The sequence below is a fragment of the Gymnoscopelus microlampas genome, assembly GCF_963454915.1.
Source record: "Gymnoscopelus microlampas genome assembly, chromosome: 7".
NCBI lineage: Eukaryota > Metazoa > Chordata > Actinopteri > Myctophiformes > Myctophidae > Gymnoscopelus > Gymnoscopelus microlampas.
Genome location: NC_139944.1, coordinates 18,305,857 through 18,324,509, shown reverse-complemented (window position 1 = coordinate 18,324,509; position 18,653 = coordinate 18,305,857). Strand labels below are relative to the sequence as shown.

Genomic DNA, 18,653 nt, shown 5'->3' with positions numbered 1-18,653 from the left:
ATCGCTCTCTCTCATTCATTCGCTCGCTCACCTTCTTTTCTTCACCAAAATGTGTCTTTCTCCTCTCACTCACTTTCTCTCTCATACCATCTCTCTCTCTCTCTCTCTCTCTCTCTCTCACACACACACACACACACACACACACACACACACACACACACACACACACACACACACACACACACACACACACACACACACACACACACACACACACACACCTCCTGACTGAGTATCCTGCTATCACGACCGGCCAGGAGGCGATATTAATAGCTTTGCTTTCTCTGAGCCCTCAGCTGCAGTTTCTCCCTCACACACACACATACACACACACACGCACGCACGCACGCACACACGCACACACGCACACACGCACACACACGCACACACACATGAGATCCACTAGTGTCCTGTTTGGTCTTATTGTCGTCATGGTAATGTACCGTCATTTAACCCATTAGGACCTGAGGCCTATTCTACAAATGCCTTCAAAATCAGTAGTTTACACAGACGCTTTCCCGGTTTAGGGATCAGTAAAATCTTGCTTTTTATTTCATTATTGATGATCGTCTTCTAGTCCATGGGTCTTCGACAGGGGGTCCTCAGAGTTACTACGAGGGAGCTGCCAAATCTTAATGTGCTAGGATTTTTTTTTACATTAACTACTTGAACCCTAGCATCCCTATTCTGGGGGGAAAATAGCTGATCTCCAAGCTCACAACGTGATGTGCTGTGATGCGTTGAGGTGTTGTAGATTTTCAGAGAAGTCGTTTGTGTATTGAGGGTTTAAGTGGTTAAGTGAATCTAACATATTGATAGAAAGGATATGTGAACAAACAAACAAAAAACATGAATTTACATGACCATTAAGTCTATGGTTAACATCATTCCATTAGCTTGATTAATTTTGTCTGAAGTCAAAATGGCAGCAGCAACAGTTACTTCAGAACCATGGACAGCAGCAACAGTTACTTCAGAACCATGGACAGCAGCAACAGTTACTTCAGAACCATGGACAGCATACAGTTACTTCAGAACCATGGACAGCATACAGTTACTTCAGAACCATGGACAGCATACAGTTACTTCAGAACCATGGACAGCAGCTACAGTTACCTCAGAACCATGGACAGCAGCTACAGTTACCTCAGAACCATGGACAGCAGCTACAGTTACCTCAGAACCATGGACAGCAGCTACAGTTACCTCAGAACCATGGACAGCAGCTACAGTTACCTCAGAACCATGGACAGCAGCTATACAGTTACTTCAGAACCATGGACAGCAGCAACAGTTACTTCAGAACCATGGACAGCAACAGTTACTTCAGAACCATGGACAGCAGCTACAGTTACTTCAGAACCATGGACAGCAGCAACAGTTACTTCAGAACCATGGACAGCAGCAACAGTTACTTCAGAACCATGGACAGCAGCTACAGTTACTTCAGAACCATGGACAGCAGCTACAGTTACTTCAGAACCATGGACAGCAGCTACAGTTACTTCAGAACCATGGACCGCAGCTACAGTTACTTCAGAACCATGGACCGCAGCTACAGTTACTTCAGAACCATGGACAGCAGCTGCAGTTACTTCAGAACCATGGACAGCAGCCGCAGACATCCCTGTGCTATGTTCAGGCTCTCTCTCTCTCTCTCTCTCTCTCTCTAGCGGCGTCTAGCCAAATTCCAATACCCAAATCTCCTCCCTCGCTCGCTCCACACTCGGCTCCACACTCCAGCTTAATCTGGAAATAGTTTGTGTCCCAAATGGTAATTTGCTTTTGGAGGAGCTCAGACCGGGGAGAGAGAGTGAGCTCTCCAAGCCTCTCGCAGCGGCTTTCACTAAGAGTACAACCAGTGTACACTCAAGCCTGTTCTCGTCCGCTGGCTCGCCAGAAGAGTTGACTGCTTATCTGTTTTGTTATTGGATTGACCGTCTCCTCTGGCTATGGGACGGAAACCATGACTACCCTGTCTGGGACATGGGGTTTAAAAGCCGTGCCGTTTCACAGACTTTAAAGGGATAATTTAGAGCCGACTAAACTTTGATCTGCGTGCTCATATCCTAAAATGTAAACATAACGTGCCAGCATGCGTGTGTTGAACGGTCTGAGAGCGAAAGTGTCCCACTTGATTAAATTGCAGAGATACTGAAGTGAAGTAAATATCTGAATGACAGTGATCAAAGCTACTTGAGCAGCAAATAATATAATGGGTTGATCTTTATTTATACAATCATGCTGTTTGTTTTGCATGGTGTGAGCTAGAATGCCTGTCAAACAGGCTAATATATAACGTGACACGCAGAAGGAGCGAGCGAGCAAGTAGGCAGGACCGTTAGGAAGGGAATGTGGCTTTCAGTCCAACCTATTTCATTCCTCCCAACTCGCATCTAATCCTCTCCTCCTCCCCTGGAGGCGGGACTCAGGTGCGAGGGGAAGACGTGAGTGAGTGAGTGAGTGAGTAAGTGTGGAAGTTGGAGTTTTGGAATTTGGCTTCCCTCTCTCTTTCTCTTTCTTTCAGAGAGAGATTTATACTTTATCATCCTATATTAAAATTGCCTTGGCCCTGGACATCCTGTGACCTTTTAGATCGACTATTTTTGCTATTTTAGGTCAAGTCTGTCTGTAGGCTTTATAAATATTAAACCAGCGATTTCCTGAAAATGTGCGGTTTTGGAAATACTAGGTTTCCACCCGACAGTGACGATGTGTTTCTTCTACACGATGAGGGACTTTGCCTGCGTGGTCATGATTAGATTAGATTCGATGTCCTTTATTATTCACAAGGGAAAATCGTTTTGCTCAGGTCAATGCATACATTTAAGAGAAGACAATGAATAAATAGACAGCACAATTGAAACTCCCAGCAACCGACAATAGATACAAGTGCTTAAAAAAAGGTATGCCTAATTCTAAATTTAAAAGGGTCTGTACAAGAAAGCAATGTCCTCTCCCCACTCGTGGAACACCATGATGTGTTTGTGTATGCTTTCATGTGTGTGTGTGTGTGTGTGTGTGTGTGTGTGTGTGTGTGTGTGTGTGTGTGTGTGTGTGTGTGTGTGTGTGTGTGTGTGTGTTTGCAGCTTGTTTACAGCATAGCACAGTCATTTAGCCACCTACTTTTAATCTTACTTTATTGTGACCTCTCCCATATTTATTCTCCTTCGAAAAAGATCGTGTTTAAAGAATTTAGCTGACCAGCTATTATTAAGAATAAATAAAAAATGCTTGCTTTATTGTGTCATACTGAAATGTTGCCACGTTGCATTAATCTTTCATTGTGTTCTCTCTCTCTGGCGCATGTTTGCACAAAGCGATAAGCGAAGAGTGTTTAGAGGAACTGCGGTTGCCCTTGCCGCATGGTCAATTGCTGTTTAGAGAGTAGCGGCGTGATTGATCCAACCTGCATTAATCTTACTTTGTATTCATCGACCCCATGCGTCAAGTTAACCCTGAGTTAACGTTAGAAGACTTTGGAAAATAATACTAATATGTGTAATTTACTGTTTCAATCTGGAACCACGCTGAGGAGCGAAAATATACCTAAATATATCTAAAGATCGTTTTGTTGTCCAAAATGAAAAACCTGTGGCAGCATGTTTGTTGACTGACCCTCGCTCTTGTTATAGTGTTGCACTTAAAGCTGCATTATTACTTTCCTGTTCTACCCGTGAATTTGAACTCGGGTCCCCAGCGCAAGTGCTGACATCTTTTACCACTCAGCTAGTAGAGCCTGCCTGCTTGAGCTGGGCAGAAATTACATTTTGAACTTCGGGTCAAAATTTGTGTCAAACCAGAAACAGGATCGTGTCAAAGGTCGTGTCCAACTTAGACACATGATCTCAATAGCAGAGCAGAGAGACCAAATACAACCACGTAATTAGAGTATTAACATATTCTACCATACAGATTGGACAAAATAACATTTTATTCGCAAAATAATTTAGAATACAGAGCTACATGAACCCTTGCATCTCCATTCTCTGCATATCAAAATAGGCGAACATTCGCGTAAATAGCACATCTACTAGCTCACGTGTTATGACTGCACTGTGAGCTTGTAGATCAGCAATTGTTGCCATTAGAACAATTACAACCAAGTATATCTTGTTTAATTGGTTAAGCTATACTGTAACTTAAAGCATAACAAAAATGATTGAGTTCAATTGACACTCAAGATTTAGCTGTGTGCACATACTTGTATTGTGAAACGCCTTTCAGCCCACTCGTCCCCATTCTGTCCCTGGCATTTCGTCCTCTAGGATGATAAGACATATTATAGTCTCTGCACTAAACGTCTCTGTGACCCGGGGGGGTAATGTTTCTGATCTGGGTGTTAAAGTGTGTTCTAGTATCGCCTCCTTATCTCCAGCATAAGAAGTGACACGGGCACTTTTCTTCAGTTTAATATCTCGTAATGTTACATTTCGTTGCTGTCGGTCAGAAACCTTGTATCTGCATAATTATTTCAACTTATTATGTTTGCTTCTTAAATTGATGCCCTATTTCATCGTACAACTGCTACCAATGATGGCATTGGTAGGCAGGTTTCTGAACTGTCCACAGCCTTCCTGTGAGACACAAATGGTGGTATCTATTTAAAAGCCTTAGTGAGAACCATATGAGGATAGGTTGAAAATGGTCTTACTGGGTTAAACAATTACATAGGCCATTATTTTCAGAAGGTGACAATGTGTTTTTCCTTCTTCTCCAGGTGATAAGTATTGGGTGTTCAAGGAGGTGACGGCGGAGCCCGGCTACCCGCACAGCCTGGTGGAGCTGGGCAGCTGCCTGCCCAAAGACGGCATCGACACGGCCCTGCGCTGGGAGCCCGTGGGGAAGACCTACTTCTTCAAGGGCGACCAGTACTGGCGCTACAACGAGGAGAAGCGCACGGCCGACCCGGGGTACCCCAAACCCATCACCGTGTGGAAGGGAATACCCGACGCACCGCAGGGAGCCTTCATCAGCCGAGAGGGCTGTGAGTGTCCGACTTATATTGTTTTTTACTATTTAAAGACCTTATCATTGCTGTCGGGTAGATAGCAGACAAAGTAAGCTTATATATCTTCATGTTTTGAACAGACAAAGTATTAAATAGGGTTAAAGTGGTTAAAATGTAGCAATTTGTGAAATAAATGGAGAGTGAAAGTGGTTAAAGGGGAAGACCACTCATTTTCAACATTGAACTATGTCTTTAATACACCTTAGAGCTGTTGTGTGGAAATAAGAATGTTGCTATGTTGCCTAGAACTGGATAATGATTGAGGTCATGTGATCAGTGACATACGCAGGGTGTACTTTTGGCTGAGGGGGCGGAGCCAAAGGTACTTTAAGTTTGTTTGGGGGTTTCAAGTACAGAGTACCGAAGTCCTGACGTCACTCGTTCATCCCCTGGTTCACTTCACAGAAGTAATGTTTCTATGGACAATAACATTGGGTCATCTTAGAATCGTCTCATATAAGAATTGTGGTCCAAACATGAACTAATTGTCCCGGCAATACGTCAGACTATGGTGCTCTATTGAACCACGCAGTTAAAATAATCAACCAGAGCTTGTGGCTAAATAATAACTCCATTAGATTCATGGGGAACATAGGTTCTTTGTTTTCATTTCGTGAAAAGTAAGAGTTTTGGACATACAAGGTTTCCACCTGACAGTGATAATATGTAAGTTTGATTAATGACAACCGTATCTAACAACCAAACAAGCATCACATCCCTCTTCCCTTTTTATTTGGAGAACAAACTAGCTAAACCCCCAATGTGTTTGCGTATTGCATAGATAAACACATTTTAATGTGTAATGCTATATACTATATAAACAAAACTGTTTGAATAGGATTCATTTAGATATATTTAGCTAGAATTAATTCAGTCAGACTCTCTAGCCAGTCAGCTAAACGATATAAGCAGCAGTTAGGAACTAATTCACTTATAGGTCACATCAAGCTAATGATTCCCCCCTCCTCCTGTTTGTTCTACTGCAGCACAAAACACCACACACACACACACACAAATTTATGACAGCAATTTTATGAATGCCATTTTTAATATGTTTTGCCATTATTTTTACAGTAAGCCTAAAGCCGAAAATAGCAGATCTACAAGCTCACAACGTGTCGCAGTTGTGAGCTTATGGATCAGCAATTTTTCGTTGCATAACACTCTTTTTTCAACCATAAAACAACCATTTATCTTGTTAGGACCAGGAATACGGTTCTCACAACGTTTATTTGCTCAAGTTCTACTCTACTGTACTTGAGGGAACATTTGGTCGTCGCAAGTGTAGTAATGCACGCACGCACGCACGCACGCACGCACGCACGCATGCACGCACGCACGCACGCACACACACACACACACACACACACACACACACACACACACACACACACACACACACACACACACACACACACACAAACACACTTCCTAGAAGGAATCTGCCCATCATCACTTATGCTTGTCAAGCTCTGACCCTGTGACCCACTGTAAGATACCACAACTCCAGGGGGCAGACCTGTGTGTGTGTGTGTGTGTGTGTGTGTGTGTGTGTGTGTGTGTGTGTGTGTGTGTGTGTGTGTGTGTGTGTGTGTGTGTGTGTGTGTGTGTGTGTGTGTGTGTGTGTGTGTGTACTTGTATTACTTTACTTGTGAGAGCCAGATGTATAGTATAATTTGAGACATAGACGTTGTGAGGACCATTTAACTGGTTCTCACCAGAGAAATGGATGTATATAATATAAACATCATTTTTAACCATATTATGGTTCAAAATTATGTTTAGAGTTAGACTTACAATTTGGAAAAGATTCAGGTTGGGGTTAGGTTACAGGTAAGACATTTAGAGGTCAGGTTTAGGGGTCGGGTTTAGAGTTTTCCATGTAGGAAGATGTTAAACATCATGGGCTATTTTTGACAAGCGACATCATCATAGACAAAGTATAAATAAGGCTTAAAGGAGTAGTTCACCCAAAGTATGACTTACTTTCTATCAATTACACATCCCATGTAGCCTTGACTTCATGGAGATTTTTTAGTTCTTGTCGCATTCCTAAGCCAATATTTTGATGGCCGGGTCATCGGTCAATAGCAGACTCTGTCAGTCATCAAATTATTGGCTGCAGGAATGTGACCAAAACATCTCCATGAATTCAAGGCTTTATGGGGTGAGTAATTGATAGAAAATAAGTCATTTTTTGGCTTTGAGGCTGCATGTGTTCTTACTGAGTTCTACTGTACATTCATTTAACACTCAAGCACTCTCTCTTTCTCTCAGTCTCAGTCTCTCTCTCTCTCTCTCTCTCTCTCTCTCTCTCTCTCTCTCTCTCTCTCTCTCTCTCTCTCTCTCTCTCTGGTAGAGTCACATCGGTCTCCTGGCTACAGTGTCTCATAGGCATTACATAACGTTGTGGTCCAATCAAAACAAGCCAAACACAGAAGCCTCCTACTTCCAGTGTGTCATGGCAGAGCTGTCTCTGATGAGACGCTCACAAAGTTTGTTTGGTTCAACGGTCAACGCGTGGTTGTTTTTGCGTTGGCTATTCAAAAATAGCAGATGCACAAGCTCACAGCGCGTCACTTCATGCCACGCTGCAAGCTTGTACATCTGCTATTTTTTAAAACATTTTTGAAGAATCGTGACAAGTGTGAGAACTGATTTAGAAGGCATTTGCAGAATCTGCCTCAGGTCTTAATGGGTTAAATCTATTAGTTTGATGTGTTGAGAGAGTGACGTGAAATGCCTTCCCTCCTGTCCCCTCCTGTCCCACAGACTACACGTTCTTCTACAAGGGGAAGGACTACTGGAAGTTCGACAACCAGAAGCTGTCGGTGGAGCCCGGCTACCCCAAGTCCATCCTGCGCGACTGGATGGGCTGCGACCAGTCCGACATGGAGCGCGCGGCCGGCGGAGGGGGGCCGGCCGGCGGAGGCGGCAACAACCGCGGCGACCGCACGCTGCCCCTGGACGACGTGGACATCATGGTGACCATCAACGACGTCCCGACCACGGTCAACGCCATCGCCGTGGTCATCCCCTGCATCCTGTCGCTGTGCATCCTCGTGCTGGTCTACACCATCTTCCAGTTCAAGAACAAAGGGACGCAGCGGGAGAGCGCCGTACCGCAGCACTACTACAAGTACCCCGTCCAGGAGTGGGTATGACGGGACGCGCTTCCGAGACGGGGTGGTGGTGGAGGTGGTGGGGGGCGGGGGGCGGGTTGGGCATTGTAGTTTCCAATGTTGACAATTCAAAGGTCTTGAGCGTGGGGTGGGGGGGGGTTTCAAGGGTTGACGTGTCGGGACTTTATTGAGCCAGCTGACACGCCGCTGGCTAGGCTACGTCACGTCGACCCCGCTTGTCGGGACGAGGGAGGGGGCGGTAAAACCCACGCAAAAGCGCCGTATAGCGGCAAACGCTACATGTAGGTACAGTACACACGTCTGCTATGTGCGAGTCAAAAGGGAGATGTTTACTCGCAGTATGAGCTGTGTGTTTGTATGCGTGTGCGACTTGTGCCTGTCTTGTAACACAAACACCTCGGTTTAGACGAAAAAAAAGCAAAAGAAACTGTCTGGGGGAAAAAAGGGTGAAACTGTTTTTTGATTTGTTCACCTGAAGAGGAACCGTAAACTAATAATGGTAGACGATTAGCTGCAACAGCATGAGAAGACAATGAAACCTGTAGGAGGATTTGATATCCAAGGACTGCTCAGCCCCTGGATATAGCCTATAGCTTACTTTGATACAAGATAACGGGGGTGATAGTCACATGATGGCCGTAGATGATTTCTCCTGGGACCTTATAACACGAAACCCCCAGGACAAAAAGAATGAAAAAGGAGTGGAGCGGAGAATGAACTACTTCAACTATTAAGTCAGAAATAAAAATGAAATGATAGAAAATAAAGAAAGACAAAAAAAACTGAGGAAAAAAATGTAACTTGAACATAAAATGTAGGTAGAAAGGCCATAACAAAGACGAAAAGAAAAAAAAAGATCTTTTTGTGGATCGATGATTTTTTTTCTGCTTATTTCTGCTTGTGTTGAATTGTGGAAGAGGACCTTTTTCTCTCTTTGTCAAACCACACACAAGAACACACACACTCATGTCAACCCAGATGTTTCTATCTACACATGACCCATACTGCAGTGGTTCTCAAACCTTTTCCGGATCAGGGCCCAACGTGAAAATCTCGAAAGTGTTCGCAATGGTCCACCCATCTGACCACTTAACACTGCAGTGATTTGGCTGCCGTGTTAAATGCAGCGTGTTTTTTTAATGATTAATCAATCAATCGATTGGTTGGCTTGGATCAGTGCAACCAACGTTGTATACTTTATTTATCAGTGTCACAATGAAATCTCTTTTTTTTAAAGGTTTTAAAGAAACAATACCATGGAATTCTTTTTTTAACATCTATATATTTTTTATATATATACCCTTGCGGCCCACCAGTAGGCCCCGGCCCACAGGTTGAGAACCACTGCCCTACTGCACTACTCTCAACTAAGCAAGAAGATGATTGAACGGTTCTAAAGGTGGTTTACCAACAGCCCTGTACAGAAGGATAAACAAACATCTTTTTTTTTTCATCTGTTTTTCTTTATTTTGTTCAGTTTTGGCTGGGTGGGGGAGGGGTTGTTTGGCACATGAGCAGACACTCATCGGCGCACATGGGAGGGTGCCATGTCATTATTCCGACGTCTCGTTGTTCCGACTGGCCCCATTATAACTAGCCCTAACCTCACACTAACCTGACGTTTGTCAGACTATCGGGACGTCGGAATAATGGGAGGTCAGAATTACCCGATAGGACAGGTTGTTGTTAATTCAAGGATGTTGCCTTCCCTGTCTTCGTGGTGGCTATGGCCTCACCAGTCCGCCGCTTAACGAGCTCCGCTCACAGCTGGAAGGTTGTTTTTTTGGTATGTATTTGTGCTTTTGTTCTGTCCTTGACTTTATTTCCATATTTGTATTGCATTCTTTGTGTTGGTTGCTTTCTCTCTCTCTAAAGCGGGGGCGAGCAGGGAGGAGAGAGAGTTGTGAAAGAATATTGTGAGGCGTGTGAATACAAATAAAATGTGGGAACAAGAGGACTGTGAGAAAAAAGGAGAACAGAGAGAGTAAAGGCTAATTGATACTTTGTCGAACAATGCGTTTGCCACAACGCTGTTTCAGTTTAATACATATGTTAGTTTTTATCGTAAGTCGCGTCCGTTTGACAAAGTGTTAATTAGCCTTATGATAGAGACAGAGATGAGGGAGAGAGAGAGACTTTGAAAGATTATGGGGAAAAGACTGGGACGGAGAGAGAGAGAGAGAGCAATACAGAGAGGAGATAGCGGAGGGGGCTAGCATTAGTATGCTATAGCCGTGCGTGCGTCAGCACCATCGACCAGGCTTAATGAAGTAGCTCCGTTCACACGACTAATAGGGGATACTTGCCCTTCGCATCCCTCGCTCTAATCCTCCTGTCCTCCTCTTTCCTCCTACCTCCCGCTACTCTTCTTTATTCTAATTTATGTTATTTCATTTTTAAAAGGGAGAGCGGGTTAGTCCACTTGCCTCATTCCTTCATTGCAAGATGGATTCTGTTCTAAATTTACATGCATATTTGATTAAAACTGCACTATGTTAACTTTCCTGTTCTACCCCGGATTTGAACGCACGTCTCACTTGGAAGTGCTCAAATTGTTTACCACTGAGCTGATAGAGCCTGTCTGCTTGATCTGGGGAGACATTGAATCTTGACCTTCAGGTCAACATTTGTGTCAAGACAGAAACAAGATCGTGTCAAAGGTCGTGTCCAACCTAGACACAGGATCTAAATGTCGAAATAGAAGAGCAGGGAGACCAAATACAACCACCCCAATTGAATAAGTTATATTGTATTAACATACTCTAGCATACAGATTGGACAAAATAACATTTTATCAACTAAAAAAATAAGATAATTGAGTCCATCTGCCAATGTTAACCTTTCTCTGTAACTCGCTCCTGACTACCATTCCTCTCGGTTGACTCTCTCTCCACCTCTCTGTGCACTCTGTCCATCTGTTTCCCTTATTGCCGCCATCGCTCACCGTGCGCTTCTCATTTTCTCATTCATCGGCTCGATTTCCCACTCGCTTTGTACTGAAACCCTGACTCCATTTAAATTCACTTAACACGCGCGCCGGTGTGCTGGGAAATAAGCAGTAATTGAAAAGTAGTCATATGGCTGTATACATCAAACTCATTACTCTCCTTATTACCTAGTAAGTGCTTTTATCGCCGTGTGGGAAATTTGCTAACGGGAGGGAGCAGGCCATTCTTCGGCAGCATCGACAAAAATGCCAAAATCTCTCTCTCTCTCTCACTCCCCGTGTTTTTTGTGTGCTACTGGCATAATCGGTAACTCTCCTTACAACACCTACTGTAGCAGGATGGCTTGCAGGTTATGTATGTCTGACAGACTGTACCTGTAATTACCTGCCATGAGAGCCAATAACAGTCAACAAAAGCAGGATTTAATTTGAAAAAAAGCAAGGCCACAGTGCGAAGGATGTTGGAGGCTACATATGCCTGTGGGAGAGAGATAGGGAACAAGACAAATCACCCGAGTGACATATTACCGAGTCCAAATGGGCAAATAACTCATAAAGGGGGAGACCATGCATCTTCTCCGTTTCATCTGAAACAACTGGACTATACATAGAAAACCTATTCAACGTGGAGGGGATGACGCCTTTGGATTCCAGTGACTCAATGGTGTGATATCCTGCGGAGGAGGAGGAGTCCCCACAAGCCTGGTTGCTTCTACTCTGGAGACCCTTGGTGCATTCTGACTGACTCACTGCCTATCCGCACACACGCACACGCACACACACACACACACACACGCACACGCACACTCACACTCACACTCACACTCACACTCTCTCTCTCTCACACACACACACACACACACACACACACACACACACACACACACATACACACACACACACACACACACACACACACACACACACACACACACACACACACAAAACGTCACAGACAGGTGTTTTATTCTCTTGGCAGAGTCGTTTTCTGTTCAGATTAATGGCTTCCTGAACTCTGCCTCTCTACAATCCTGCCTTTCTCTGTCTGTCTGTCTAGTCTGTCTGTCTGTCTGTCTGTCTGTCTGTCTGTCTGTCTGTCTGTCTGTCTCTCTATCTCTCTCTCTCTCCTCATCCCCTCCTCGTCTTTGTTTACCCATTGAGCGCTCTCCTGTTGTCCTGCAGTAATTGAATGTGTTCTCAGCCCATATCCTTATAATTACACACCGCTGTCTAGTGCAATTCAGCACGCCCTTGCATAGGTTTCCAAATCGATAGCGTTCAATATCTCGACGGTGTTATTTTGACTCAGCGGAAAGCCATTGTAAAGTCGCATGCACACTCGGCTCCCACAGGAGGTGAATAATAGACATCGGCACAGAACAAAGACACTCTCTGTTTCTCTAGTGCTCTACCTGGAAGCTTTGTTCGGTCTTTGCATGGTATCTGGGCTTGTAGAAGCTTCGGGGAAATGTGAATGTCTCCCTGGGGAAGCAGCCCCTTCATCTGAAATCTTTTTGAAGTCGTGTCTGCGGCTTCTGGCCAGCTTGTGTGTAATATATTAGGCTAGGCTGCTTAAGGTGAAAATGTACATGTGGTTGGAGGACCACTTCAACCTGTCTTCATAATAATTGGTCCACTCCTTACTCAGTCCTCACTAACGCTCATTAAAATATGGCACCATTTACGTCTACTCTGTGTGTCTCTTACACCAATTTACCTTCACATGGAAAAGACTAGATTAATTATAGGATCTATTGGGGTGTGTTTCCCCTAAATCAACGGAAGAAGTTTTTTTTTGGTCGATCTTAAATTGAGGACACGTTGTGAGCTTGTTAGATCGGCTATTTTCACTAGTTTGGGTCCCCGGGGAGACATTACATTTCTCTGTTGGGTCTCGAGCTAAAACGCTTGGGAACCCCTGCCTTAGAGAAAGAGCGATTTCACATGGTCGTCCTCAGTGAAGCCTTGCCCGCATGTTTAGCTTGGCAGCTGAGCTAATCCACAAAATCTCTCACTTTTGACACTCGTTCACATCGAAAACGGTGGAGGGGAAGTTGACCTCGGCAAAGTACATTGCAGTGCGTCCCTGCTTATACACACCTGACCTTCGTGCTTAGGAACTGCCCAGTACGATCACAGCGAGCAGCTTCATGCCAGCAAATAAGGGGTTAAGTGCCTTGCTGAAGGGCACCTCGACAGTTGTAATTGATGGAATGCGGAGAGAGAGAGAGAGCATTACATTTTCTAATCCAGTTTCTAGGCACGGGGGATTTGTAATGGTGACCTTCTGGTCGCAAACCCACGTCTGTCTGTCTGTCTCTACCCACCCACCAGCCCCCACACGACCCCACACGCTATCAACGGGCACTCTAGCAAGAGGGTTGATGGGAAGTGAGAGGAGAGAGCCTCATAGAATAGATTTAATCACCCTAACCAATCATCTCTCTTGAACGCAGCCACGCGATAGCGTTACAGCGGTGTGAAATGACAGGTGTGGGACGTGTTGTTGTAGAAAATAACAGCCATTAATAACATCCCATTGAGTGCTGCTACCGAGCTACTTACCTCTTCGTTGGAAAGCGAGCCGATTAAAATCTCCATTCATTTCGTTTCTTCATACTTGTTGTCAGCCGGTGGGCGGCTGCACCGCAGTAATTGGGGGGTTAAGCGACTTGCCCCGAGGGCACGGCGATAGCGCTCGTTGTGTGGGCGGGAAGGACGCTGCATTTCTGGTCCATTTTTTGCTCCGGGTGAATTTATCACCCTTTGCTACGGGGATTCAAACCACGAACCCTCCCCAGTCAGCAACTTCCGTTAAGTGCTTTTGGCTGCTGTTGAAAGCCAAAATGACTTGGGAGACGGTGGCATGAGTAAAGACTATATAGTCCTATCATTCCTCATGGGATTATGGAAATAATATGGGCTGCAATTTTCTGAGGTATGAGAGAATTTCACTGACTGTTCAATTGTACCATAATGCTGTACTTTTATAAAGAATAAGGGACGATTCTGCCACCGTGTTGACATTTTTACAAAGGGGGATGTTGAGCTGATAAACGAAATACAAATTCCATCATATTTGATCAACGGAATTAAGTTATGGGAATGAATTAACCACTTAAACCCTCTAAACTTTGTGAAACTGACTTGAGTTACAACCGTCCTCGGACCACTTTTTGCCGTCGACACAAGAACTAAAATAGTGACGCAAGCTTGATCTTGTAGATCAGCTTTTTTTTGGGGCGGGGGGGGCAAATGTTCCCACCCAGAATAGGCATGCTGAGGTTCAAGTGGTTAAAAGAATCTGTACTAATAACAGCAAGGCCATGTCCTTGGCTAGCTAAGACTAAACCTTTGTGTGTGTATATATACGTAGTATATTTACTGAGCTTTGCAGAAGAGTAGCAGTTTACAAGAGTGCAGTATGTATTTCAGCAGATGTCTGTCTATGTAAAAAGTCAGTGGGGAAAGGGGGTACTTGAAGGGAAACCTAGTAAATCACGTGTTCATATTGTTTGTGAAAACACATAAAAGACAAAATGTACATGAGATTTTTAAACTACTTGGTGTGTGTGTCCACCACTATTGTTTTGTAAAAGTTATTTATTCAACCGGCGGTTTCTTATACTCCATGATATATACAGAGGGCAAGAGGGTCCTCTGGGAGATTTGTCTCTTTTAAGGATATATCAGACGCAGACCAGGGATGAACCAGCCTCCAAATGGGCCTGGGTTTGTTTGATTTGTCTGTTGGTGCATATGGGAAAGATCCAGGCTTGGTAAACGTTTGTGGACATTTTTAATCCTCTGAACCTTTTCACTCTTTATAGGGATTACGTCAACCTGGGGGACCCCAAAAACAGTGCCAGAGACTGCTGGGAAACCTATTGGTTAGCAATGTGTGCCATGGGCAGACAGGTCCAATCTGTCACAGAGAAGAGTTGGGACTTGCAGAAAGAGAAAGGGGTGAAGTTGCCACTTGACCCTTAAATAGGCCGGCTTTGCAGTTTCTTAATAGAGTTTTGAAACAGGGACAGGAAATCTGACCCCTATCAAATGCTCAAAGGGTAGCCTCACCTCAAGACTATTTTAAGGTTTAATTCCAAAATTATATACGCCAACTCTCTCTCTCTCTCTCTCTCTCTCTCTCTCTCTCTCTCTCTCTCTCTCTCTCTCTCTCTCTCTCTCTCTCTCTCTTTCCCTCCCTCCCTCCCTCTCTCTCTCAGGCGTTAGATTCAAAGATAGACACCTCATTTTGAAATGAAACTTCATCTGGAGAGTGGTTTGCTTTGTCCCTGGTCTGCTGATGTGTTGTTAGTGACGTTTTGAACAACAGGGAAGTTGCCTTTTAAAGGTAGATTTAGTTAATGTGGCGTCATCACTGTGACACTCACCAGAGATGGTGTATCTAACTGTACACCGCAGGAAAAATGTAAAAAAGGTATCAGTTGTACTCTTTGTGACAACTTATCGTCACTGTCGGGCAGAAACCTCGTAGATACTGTCTCATATGCCTACTGAGCAAGTAGCATGTCAAAAATGGCCAAAGGGGATTATGTTGGACATCATAAATGGAGGAAATTATATTTGGAGTGGCCACCACCAAAGTTTTCCGAAACCGTCCCTTTTTTATCATTATATAAAAATAAAAAAACGTTGAAATATGGAGATACAAGGTTTCTGCCTGACAGCAATGATATATAAAAGATATTATGAAATATACTTCCAGGGTCCAAAAGCATATTTTTAAATATATTTCTTGGCAAAAAAAAGTGTGTGAAATATGCTATTCAAATCTATGTCAATTTATGTCCTAGTGGAAGACTGACATTTTGCAAGTCATGAAAATGATTCAAGTGAAACAATTTCCACCAAGGTGGAAAGAAGAAAGCTATACTCCAAAATAAAGATTTCAAGACTTATTTTTCTCAGTTAAACTATTTTCTTTTAATCTGAGGCGTTTCGGCGTATGGCCGCCATCAGAGGTTTAAAGGTAGGGTGATATTTTTTGTTTTGTTTTGTTAAAGCTGTAATATTCTGCAATCATTGCTATAGATTGTTTGTTCAGTAACACGGGTCTCACCGTCTCTCCAGCTCTTTAATAAACAGAAAATGTGTTTTCAGGTGGGTGGCCAATTTTCAGCAAGTACCCATTTACCAGCTCAAATTTGATAGTGTTCCAGTTCCAATTGTGTCAGCTTATTTCTTTGTGTCATCACTCCCAATTTCACTTGTTCATCGTGTATCATGTGTGAGTTCTCTCTCCTGATTGGATAGAATTGGTATGAAAATACATGTTCTGTTTAATAAAGAGCTGGAGAGACATGGAAACCCCTGTTACTGAACAAACCCTCTAGCAATGATTACACTCAGAATATAGAGCTATTTAACACTTATTTTAACAAAGGAAAATCACTTGCCCTACCTGTAATGGTTTCACTGAGAAAAAAAAGTCTTGCAACTTCTATTTTTGACTGCCGCTTTCTTCTTAATGTTCTGGAGTATGTTCTGCCAAACAGAGGACGCGCACCTGCTCCAGTTGTATCATGAAAGTTACTGTCATTCTATTTTTTAACCGTACAAACATAGCCATCTCTGATGAATGTCAACACAATTTCAGTGTGCGGCTTCACACGGCTAAGTCTCCCTTTAACTTGTCTGTTGTTGCCTTTAGTTTCAAACATTTTTTTTTGTTTATCAGAAAAGAAGTTACATATAGGTGAACGAAAACATATCAAAGTAGTTGGTCCAGACTTTTGAAGCAACCGCGATATACTGAAGCTCTTTGGATTATACTACAAACTACTGCTAGGGGAGATTTTATCAGATAACCTGTATAGCTTTAAGAGAGATTTTATTCAGTTTTCTTACGATGAAACCATCTTTTTTTTCTGTACATATCATATGCTTTTTTTGTTTCATTTGGGGTTTTTTGACTACGTGGGTTGATTAGAAAAGTAAAAAACTAAAAATAACTTTAACCTTGGCTCATGTCCTTATGTACATTGTCACTGTCGGTTGGAGACCTCATACGTCCAAAACAGTTCCTTTTTATGATTATGATTAAGATAAAAATACTAATGAAATAGGGAAAATGGCGGATCCACAAGCTTGTAGATCTTCTATTTTCAGTACTTTTGTACAACACTCTTGTATGAGGAAGCAGGGCATTAATTTGCGGGGGAAAAACATAAAAGAAATGTATATGGAGATACAAGGTTTCTGCCCGACAGTGACGTAGCCTACTGTACATGCAAAATGATGCACTGTTTTGTTGTGGATTGTTTTTTTTGTCTTTTTGTTTTTGGATAATAGGACCATCATCACGTAGGCTACTTTGCATTCAAATGTCAGATCATGTAAATAGAAAAGTCCAAGAGAAACTTTGGGAGATTTTTTTCTAATTTATTTATTTCTCTCCTTTTTTCAAGCATCGTCCTTTATTTGCACACAATAAAAAAAAAGATCCTTTTTATGACAATGCTTATAACGAATAGGCATGTTTATGTTAATGTCTTAAGAAGATATTCTATTGATTCAAGTTTTTTTTTTTTATTCTGATGAAATGAAAGTTTAATATTTCCAAACGACAACATGATTGAATCAGAGGTGAATTATACTTATTTTTTTTTACCTCTGTTTTGATTTGACTTTTACTGTCTCACGCTGATTCTCTACAGATATCACCATGTTCTGTTTGAAACAATGAAATGTCAATAAAAGTGGAAAAAATAAATAAAGTAAGTTGGTCAATGAATTTTTTATGCACACACACACACACGCGCGCGCGTGTGCAACGCAAAAGCTTTCCCCACAATTACACATAATACATAACAGAAAAGACACTAGTATTGAGCCCCGAGGGACTCCGGTTACCCATATGGGGTTTAAGTGGTTGATTTTCTCTATATTCTATATGCTGTAATCATTGCTATAGAGCAGTGTTTCTCAACCTTTTTTGGGCCAGTGACTCCTATCCAATATCCAGGTCCTTTACAGCCCCCCCACAACCAATTAAAATATAAGCTTATTTTTTCCCTCTCACAGCACCGAATGGCAGGGCAGTCATGGCCCTGTCACAGGCCCTGTCATGCATGTTACCATGGTACCATGGTATCACGCTCTAGTTAAGAAACAGAGCGAATATGGAGGGGCACGGTGTTCCACAGTCTAGGGCCAGCCGTCCAGTCACCTCTGCTCTTTCATTACAAGTTTGGAGCTCAGTCAAGAGCGACTGGTCAGCTGACCTCAGGGCTCTGGCTGGCATGTACGGCTCTATGAGCTCCGATGAAGACGAGGAGGCCAGCCCGTTTTGGGCTTTAAAAACGAACAGCAAGATGTCAGACAGGGAGCCAGTGGAGTGAGGCTAGGACCAGTGGTGGAAAAAGTAGTTTTACTTAAGTGAAAGTATCAATACTGCAATGTAGAAGTACTCCGTTACAAGTAAACGTCCGGAATTCAAAATGTACTTGAGTGTAAAAGTACAAAAGTATTGGCATCAAAATAAACTTTAAGTACCAAGTACAAGTACTAATATGTTTGATGCGACGCG

At 43.1% G+C, this 18,653-nt stretch overlaps 1 protein-coding gene across 1 annotated transcript in view; it reads left to right on the top strand.

Moving 5' to 3' along the window:
* The window catches only part of LOC311048483 (matrix metalloproteinase-24-like), a gene marked incomplete at both ends in the record, with an annotated part of 67,470 nt that extends 59,295 nt beyond the window's left edge, over positions 1 to 8,175 (top strand). The window contains 2 exons of the mRNA XM_084061742.1: positions 4,721 to 4,987; positions 7,784 to 8,175. Coding sequence (XP_083917868.1) covers positions 4,721 to 4,987; positions 7,784 to 8,175 — 659 coding nt within the window. The remainder of the gene's footprint in view (positions 1 to 4,720; positions 4,988 to 7,783) is intronic.
* Between the last annotated feature and the right edge of the window lie 10,478 nt (positions 8,176 to 18,653).